At 29.8% G+C, this 9,854-nt stretch overlaps 1 protein-coding gene across 1 annotated transcript in view; it reads left to right on the top strand.

Annotated features, from left to right (window-relative positions):
• Nucleotides 1-9,854, top strand: part of POT1 (protection of telomeres 1) — a 90,633-nt gene that overhangs the window by 59,215 nt on the left and 21,564 nt on the right. The window contains 4 exon segments of the mRNA XM_023528887.1: nt 1-154; nt 4,716-4,885; nt 6,143-6,261; nt 8,008-8,043. Of these exon segments, the coding sequence (XP_023384655.1) occupies nt 1-154; nt 4,716-4,885; nt 6,143-6,261; nt 8,008-8,043 (479 nt within the window).

Genomic DNA, 9,854 nt, shown 5'->3' with positions numbered 1-9,854 from the left:
ATGGGATGGCACCAGGACCCCATACCCATCTTGGAGAGTCTTAATACAAGACCTTGCTTTTCATGGTGACTTAAGTCACATCCATCGGCTGCAGAATCTGACAATAGACATTTTAGTCTATGATAACCATGTTCAAGTGGCAAAATCTCTGAAGGTGATGTTGAGTAGCAAGCATGTTTCTATTTTTATTTTTATAAATCACATTTATAGATGATAAAATCTAGGAATTAACTCCAAATTTATTTTTTCTTTAATTTTAAGTTTGTAAAATGTGTGTTCAAAATAACTTACCGATAGATATATTAGAATATAATGGTTTGAACAGCTTTTTAAAATTAAAGAATGTTTCCTGAATATCTTAGAGCTGTACACAGTTTTACTATGAAAATAGTAAAGGAAAATTTTGTGCAAGATAATCCTGGTTTAAAAGGACAGAGGGGGTGTGTGTGTGTGTGTGTGTGTGTGTGTGTGTAATAAAGATTTGTAAATTTAAACATTAAGCTTTGTTAATTGGTTTGATAAAATCTGGCCTGTATTTTATACTCATTAGATTAAGAAATTATTAATCCACCTCTAATATATATTACAAATAGTGTATCTGTGTGTACTGTACAATTTATTAGAATTTGCTGTTTTTGAGATTGTTTTTTAGGTAAAAGTACATTGTTTAGATATGGCACTTCTTGCTTAGTAATATATTTTAAGGAATATTTTTCTTCATTTTATTATATCTTATTTGCAAGTGTCCTTTTTAGCAAAGAATGGCATCAATAATAATAATAATTGTAACATTTGTTATGCACTTCAGATGTACTAAGTACCATCCTGTGTAGTATGTACTATCATCACTCTCACTTTACAAATGAGACATTCAGAGGTTAAGCCTGAGTTCACAGCTACTTCAGTGAAGCCAATATTTGAACCTACAAACTGTTTCCAGAACCAGTACTTTTTAACCAGTCTAAAGAAATGATGTTCTTTACAAATAGCTTCCATCCTACCTTTAAGGAGTTTTTATAGCCTATTTATAGGAAGAAAACTGTAAAAGTGAATTCAGTTTTTTAGAACTGAATTTTAGTGCCCAGTTTTTCTTTGTAAATTACATATACTTGGAGGAGGAAATATTTCCATTTGCACGTTGTGTTACAAATAATTCCACCCAACTCAAATCAGTAAATTAGTTAAAGTCATGGTCCCGGATGGTGATAACTGCGCTTTCTTGTCCTTTAGGCATGTGTCAGTGCACCTGTTCATACTTGACATATTAGAGAAAATTGACTGTTGAAAATATATTTCGATGCTTTCCCCTGATTTTATATACATTGATTATTTTATTTAAAAAAATATAAGTGAAAAAGATTTACATTTTAGATCTACTTTCACCATTTAATTCCCTTCTCTTTCCTATGCTGCTTCTATAGATATTTCTGTTCTTCTCACTTGTCTTGATTTCTGTGTCCAAGTCCTGAACAGTACCCAGCAGAGTGCTTTCCATATAGTAAGGATGAAGTAAATAATATCTGCTGGCAAGTGAGTGAATAAATGAGTACTGTGAATTTTTTTCAGATTTTTTCCATTTCCCTTTTTGTCTGCTTCATATCACCCACTAGAGGGTGCTCTGAGCCCACGTAATTAAAATATAAGAATATTTTTCTAAAGATACCATGACATTATATTATTTACCTGCAATATAATAGAAAAATGAAAAGGATTTTCTCTGTGTATAAGTAATTTAACTGTAGGCTTTCATTAATATACATTGACATCACATTTTGAGACAACCTTTGTATCAACCATTTTATATAAATTCAAGAAATCCCCAGAGGCAGATGACATTGATACGAATGAATTCTTATCAGCACTTGAAGACAGCTGTTTAAAACTACATTTTTATACTGAAATACATGGAACACATACTTTTGTTTATAGGAATGAGAGAAAAATGTTTTTAAATAAAGAGGACAGTTAAGGCAATTATGAAGTATAATATAATTGACTTCTCTGTATAACACATTGTATAGCCTAAGTTGCCCTTAATATTTTTCCTAAGTCTTGATTTTTAAGTAAGTTATCACATTCCCTGAACATTTTATAGAAACACACACACAGACACACACACACACACACAGACATTTCAAACCTTTTGTCTAGAAGTTAAAGCAGTATATTCTCAATCCCTAGTCTTATCCTCATATAATTTAAAAACAATTATAGAACATACGTAGTCTAATTATGTTTGGCCTTCAGTGACTCAAGAGCTATCTATAATTTGGTTATTTTCAGACATGTACAAGTCATTGAAAATATTGAACTTCAAGTCAAATTCATGACAGTTTATAAGGAATATTTACATTATTTCAAAAGGGATAGTGATTTCTTAATACTCATATTTGCTTTGCTTTAATTTTAATGTTTCTATAATGAAATGGGCTTTTATAATAATTCCTTAGAGTAGTTTTTATATTTCTTTGCATTGACTCCCTCACTTGCATTTTTGAAATTTTATCACATTATTGACAAGACTAAGCAGGATTTGTCAATTATAATAGAGCATCTGGTATATTTCCTAGTGTATTTAGTAAGTTTAAAATACAATACTGCCTCCAGAAGGAATTTCTGAAAATAACAGTTTGTCATCTTTATAGCCTATTTATATAAATAAGCTCTCTCTTAGTCTTTAAGTTTTGTTTTATTATGGAATAGTACAGAAGATAGTATAATGAACATCCACGTGCTTATTGAAATTTAACATTTCTAAATGTTTTACCACACTTATTTTAGGTACTTTTAATTTTTAAGAAATGACTACCTATTAAAACTTCTTTGTACTTCTGCCTAGTCTCATTTTTTTTGCTCCCCAATATCTTCTTTCTGTATATCTTAACATGTAGGTATGTACATTTATGTTTATTATGCTTTCGTATACTTTTGTCTGAAAAATATGTATTGTATATGTATCATTCTGTAATTTGCTTTTTTCTTTGACGTATTTGCAGGATTTGACCATGTTTATATATGTGTCTATTAATACCAGACTGTCTTAATTATTATATCTATATTTTTAAATTATAGTCCATAAGTCAAGTCCCCACTCTCAGTTTAGTCTTCAAAATTGACTTGTCTGTTTACTCTTATATATATACCTTAAGAGCAGCTTTTTAAATTCTAAAGACACTGGGAATTTTTATTAAAATTCTATTGATTTTTTTAAGGAATAATTAGAGAGAATTTATCTTTATAATGTTTTATCTGTGAGTACGGTATCTTTCTCTTTGCGTTTGGCCTTTAAGTCCTTTGTGGGGCTTACATGTACTATACTAGTATATTACATATGTAAAAAGAATCACCATTTATAATAAACATTCAAAAAAGTCAGATAAAAGTGAATAGAAATAGACTGTGTTATATTTTCTTTGCTTTAGAGACCATGAGGATAATCAGTTTTGTCTTTTTTTTCTTTTTGTGTTTTCCTTCTCTGACTACCCTGTTCCCCTGCCATGATCTAGTTGTTGGTGGAAGAAGTCAGAGAAGAAAAGACTAAATACCTTACCTCCTCCTCACAAAATCTGTAATTGGATAGGGGAAAGACTCTTGGGAATGAAGGAGTGGGTCTGAGAGTATGGATTATTCCTTTTTATTTTTTTCTCTTATTTCTCCCCCGCATCAAATCCAGAGGGTGATGAGGAGAAATACAATTAACTGAAACAGCAGTAAGCATGGTGGGAGGCTGGTTTACTGTCTCATTTTTGTTATATTCCCCCTTATATAGCTTTTCTGTTACTTAGACTCTCACCACTGTTATTCAGTCCTGACTGTGAAGGGAAAAAAGAGAAGGATAGTCCCACAGTCATCAGCAGTCAGGAATGCTGCCCTATGCAAATAAAATTAGATTTCCTGCTTGGTAACTCATTTTGTTAATAACCCTTTCTTCATAAAAGTAAATATGATTTAGGTTATATAGCTTCTTTTGAGTAGGTATCAATTTCTTTGATAATCATTCTGCCACATTTTAAGTCTTCTACATTAAAAGTATATCAAAAACTCTATAATTAAAGATATTTTTAAGATTCTGTTTAGTAAAACTATAGAAATTAACTATAGAACATTTAGTTCAAAACTATAATGGGTTTAATTCTATATTTGAACTCATGAATGTGTTTCACGTTATGCCGTACAGACACAAATTGTTCATTACAGAAGTTTTATTTTTATAGAACTTGTGGAATAAGGGATGTATTATTTTGATATAGTAGCATACTTTAAAATATTTTCTAGTATTCCTATAATGAGAGTGTTTCAGTGATCATATTTTATTAAATCTTAACTTAGTTAAAAGAAGTTGTTTACAGAAACCTTAATAAAATGGGTTTATTAATTAAATGAGGGCTTGGACTTGATTTAGGTCATGCGTTTCTTAACAACTGTATTTTATCAATGCTGAGACTCAATCTTATTTCATACTTCAAGATCTCTGAAATGTAAATATGTCTTATATTTGAAAATATCTATATGCATACATACACTCACACACACAGTTTTGGTTTGATACAGTGTCCTTGGGGCTGATATTCAGTACACACCGATATAACCTACCAGGATTCTCTGATCAGTCAGTGTCCATGGTTGTTGGTCTATGCCCCATGCGGTTGAATATTTTAGGTATCAGAAATTGTTCAATTTTTCTCCATTTTCTAAAAAAAATAATTTATTTTTAGGTTGGAAGCTTTCTTAGAATTTATAGCCTTCACACCAAACTTCAATCAGTGAATTCAGAGAATCAGGCAACATTGCTAGCTCTAGAATTTCATCTCCATGGAGGTACCAGTTATGGTCGGGGAATCAGAGTCTTGCCAGAAAGCAACTCTGATGTGGAGGAACTGAAAAAGTAAGCATATTACATACTTATTCTGAAATTGTAAATAAGGTATTAATTAAACTGATTTTCAATAATGTTGTTCTGGGATGGAGAGAGGGAATCTAATAGGTTCCTAGTAGTTGATTCTCAGAACCTTCTGTGCCATTATCCATTTTTAAAAAAACAGATGAACCTAATGAAACAAATCAAGTGATTATAGGTTCAAACAGCTAAATAGTAGCTGAGCTAGGGTTACAGTCTAAGGTTTCCAGTAATTACCTGTGCACTAACGTCTACTCTGCACTTCTGCTCATCCTCTACCAAGCAACAAGCAGTGGAAACTGGAGTTTAGCTAAAATTTCGAAAACTTGATTTATATCTAGCTTTCTAAACATACTTGATCCTACCATGAAAAAAATAATTGCCTTTCTAAAGTGACAATAACTGGTAAAATAGGTAACAGAAATGTTTTAGGTTATCATATTTTTCAAACTTTTAGATGTTTCGAGAAAGTAAATAGTACCTTAAAATAGTACCTTAAATGCTGCTATACTCACAGTTGTTTTTTCTTTTTTTCTTTTTTTTTGGATGTGCTTCTAGTGGTCTGTGTATAGAAACTTTTTGACCAGTATTCTAGAGAATTAAAAATAAATCTTTGGCATATCTTCAAAGAGATATGGAAAATATCCTGCTCTGTATATTGAAATGACATAGGTATTTTCTAAGTTTTAATATATTTAAATCAGTACAACTTTAAAACCAATTAAATTAGTTATTTTAATAATCTTATATCAATTTCACTACTTTATTTCTTATATTGCAATAAAAAAAATAATTTATTTTTAGGTTGGAATAGGTTATATTGCAATATAAGAAATAAAGTAGTGAAATTGATATAAGATTATTAAAATAACTAATTTAATTGGTTTTAAAGTTGTACTGATTTAAATATATTAAAACTTAGAAAATACCTATGTCATTTTACTTCTTGAATCTAGAGAGAGATTGTTCTGATTCATAATGTTATCCATTAAATTCATTTGTTTGCAGTATTTCATCATCTCACTGTTACACTTGTATCTTTCTAGACTCAGATTTTTTTTTTAATTTTGAGGGCTCTTAGAACCCCAGATAATCTCTGAAAAGCTATGTCCTTCTGAAGAATTTATATATCCACACAAAATTTTTTATATAGTTTTAATTAGTTCTTGGTGTCTATGGGTAGAGCTAGACTGACCATATTGACTTTGTTTTATGCAATTTGAACTTACATTCTTTCAATTATAGGGTTTTAGAACATGCAAATTTGACAGCCAATCAGTGTCCAGATGGCATATGTCAATCAGAACATGAGGACAGCTTTCCAACAAGTAAGGACAATTTTTAACATTGACAGTTCAGTTTCTGCTAGGTAAAATGCCTTTATCACCATTAATCTTCCCTTTTACTATCTTCCTACCTCTGTCTCTTTTTTAAAAATTCATTATTTTTATGATGACATTGGTTAACGAAATCCAATAAGTTTCAGCTGTACATTTTAACACTAAAGCATATATATATTTATACTATGTGTTCACCTCCTATAGTTAGATTTCTTCTCTCTTATTTTTTAAATCCATATTTATAGTAAAGGAACATGCTAAATCTTTGTGTTTATGCAGAGGTGAACATTGTTTTTCCCTTAATTGTATAATTATATTTTCAAATTGGGGTGATGGAGATTACTTGATTTGTGATATATGTAGTATTTCTTTTGTATATAGATTTATGTGTATTTGTGTGTGTATTTATTCATCTATTAAATATCTGTATTAACTTCTTAAGTAACTGTTTTGCATGTCAGTATCTAAAAGAAACAATAATTGTTTTTGCTGCTTTATTTCAAACAGCCTAAGTATTTTTTGACTATACATATCTTAGATGTATACATGATTCCCAGGCTTTCTTGAGTTAATCAAATACCTAATTATAAGATATCAACAAACACTCAGTTGTATATTTCTATTATTATCTACTTGAATAAGTGACTATTCAAATCTCTAAATTTTAGAACTCTCAGTCTGTAAGAATTTTTTCTTTTACCACTTTGTCTTAATATCTCCTTGTACATCCTAGGATCTAGAATCTATGTCATATTTCTTAAATATATTTTTTACAATCTAACTCCTTTTCTACTATGATCCAAAGAATCATTTTATAAGTATTTACTCTCTATACCAGTAATGATAAGCATTAGAATTAACATTAGAATTAACTAAGTGCCTACATGCATTATTATTTAATACTAACAGCACTCTTATAAGGCTAATATTTTCTCTTTTTTATGGAAAGGAAACTGAGCCTTTGAGTTGTGGTGGTCATGTAATTTGCCAGGTTTACTTAGCTTTTAACTGATGGCAAAACCAGTCAGATTCCAATGCAAGTTATTTGATTTTTTTTTTTTTTGTACATATTTTAAATTTATTTCTTCTTTCTCTCTGCCTTAAAACTCTTCACATTTCCTAGCACCTTGGTGATGGCATTTTAGCCTGAGCTATGATGATTACTTGAATGACCATTACAAGACCAATTTAGTTCAGTCAGCAGTCATTTAGAGACAGTATAATTTCTGTTTACATTTTTTGGAATCTCTTTTCTCCTTTTAAAAGGATTTTTAAATTATTTTTTAATTATAAAAGTAATATAAGACCATAATTTCAAGTTACATAGGTTTCCCATACCTTTAAGCCCACTTCCTGAGGTAATGTTAACAGTTTAGTCTGATTTCTTCAAAACCTTCATGTTTACATAAATATATATACCAATACATAAACATATATGACTTTTCCCGCTGTTTAAAATTTTTACAAAAATGGGACCATATTATACCAGTTGCTTCATCATGTACCTATTTCTGGGATAATTCATATAGCTCAAACTCATTCTTTTAATAGTTGCATTATGTTTTATAATATGTATCTAACATTATTAATTCAGCCATTTCCATTTGACATTAAGGTTATTTTCAGTTTTTTGCTCTTACAAATAATGCTTTAATAAACATCCTTGTACAATTGTACTTTCATGCTTTTACTTCTCTAAAAGAAACTCTTAAAAGTGAGGTCGAAGGATAAAAGGGTAAGCACATTTCTTATTTTTATAGATGATGCCAGATTCTGTGCCAAAATGTCAAGATTTGTATGCAAATAGCAGTGTAGGAGAATGACCTTTCCTGACATTCTCTGTGTAGTAGAGGTTAATATATGTACTTTTTGACAATTTGGCAGGTATAAGGTGATATCTTATTTATGTTTTTTGAGAACTTGGAAACTTAAAAATCTTATATATTAATCAGCAATTTTTACTCCATCTTTGAATTATCTGCTCTTATCCTTTATCTGATTTTCTGTTGAGTTCTTTATCTTTTTTCTTATCAGTTTATGGAAAACCATGTGTATATTTTACACATATTTTATCATTTGACTGCTTTTAAGGTTTTTGTCATTGTTTTCATACAGAATGGCAGATATTAAGTAATCAGATTCAGTGAAATTATACTTTGTCAGCTTAACATGTCCATTCACATTCTCTTGCCATGAATTCTTATGCCATTTATTAGTTATACTGAGGAATAAGGACAAGTAATGCATATAATTGAATATGATGACCCATAAATTATAAAAACATAATATACTATTATATATAATAGAATGTAAGCTAAAGTAATTACAAAATATGGATATTTTTTCAGGTCTTAAATACTTCATTTTAGAAAGCATTATTAAAACTTACTGCTATGTTCACTACTTTTGCTTTCTTGTTAAAGTAAAATCTTATTTTATGGTGATCAGGTCATCCTATTAAATTTAGCAAGTTTGTTATTTTATTCATCTCTCCCTTTACTTCCCTCACAATGTATTTTTCTAAAATAATAAAATTTTTCAAACATGCATAAAATTTGAAACAATTGTATAGTGAACACTTATGTACCCACTACCCGTTTGCTCAATTAACGTTTTCCTCTATGTGCTTTGTCATTTATTTCTCTTTGAATCTATCAATCCATCATATTTTTTGATGCATTTCAAGTAAATTGCAGACATAAGTATACCTCCTAAACATTTTAGATTGAACATCATTAACTAGAGTTCAATATTTGTTTAGGATTCTTTTTAATTTTTGAGGTAAAATTATACACAATGAAATGGAACTCTTGAGTATACGATTTCATGAGTTTTGACTAATACACAAGGCTATTTGATCTAAATCCCTCTTAAAATCTAGAACGTTACCCTTGTCACAGAAATTTCTCTGATGCTTATTCCTAGTCAGTCATGATCACCACCCCTACCCCAGAAGTTCTGATATTTTTCCACTGTCGATTAACTGTGCCTGTTCTAGAACTTCAAATAAATGAATTACTATATGCTCTTGTACATACTGTATGTTTTTGATATTCATCCGTATTGTTGCATATATCAGTAGGTGTTTTTTTTCTTTTTTCGATACTAGTAGTATGGAATGAGATAGACTTTTTTTTTAATATGAATTTTCAATTGTTGTAGCACCGTTTTTCTGTAAGATGGATTTGGCATTTTGTTGAAAATAAAATGAGTATAAATGTGAATTTATTTTGGGGCTTTCCAGTTAACACTTAGTAATATTATGAAGTTAGCATTTTTTTTTTTCTTATATTAATTTCTAGTTGTTGCAGCACCATTGTTGAAAGGGTGTTGCTTTCCCCTTGGATTACTTTGTTGCCTTTATCAAAAATCAGATGATAATGTAACTGTGGGTTTATTTCTGGGCTTCCTATTTAATTTTATTGATATGTTGGTTAGTCTTTATGTCAGTGCCATATTGTCTTGATTACTATAGCTTTAGAATAAGTCTTTAAGTCATGTAGTATAAGTCTCCCAATTTTGTTCTTTTTCAAGATTATATTCTAGATTCTAGATTCTTTGTATTTCTACCTAAGTCATAGAATCTGTTTATCTCTTTCTACAGTTAAGCCTCTGCA

The sequence above is a fragment of the Pteropus vampyrus genome, unplaced genomic scaffold (assembly GCF_000151845.1).
Source record: "Pteropus vampyrus isolate Shadow unplaced genomic scaffold, Pvam_2.0 Scaffold33, whole genome shotgun sequence".
In the NCBI taxonomy this organism is placed as follows: Eukaryota; Metazoa; Chordata; class Mammalia; order Chiroptera; family Pteropodidae; genus Pteropus; species Pteropus vampyrus.
The sequence above is the reverse complement of the archived record's forward strand: the minus strand, read 5'-3'. Positions and strand labels throughout refer to the sequence as shown.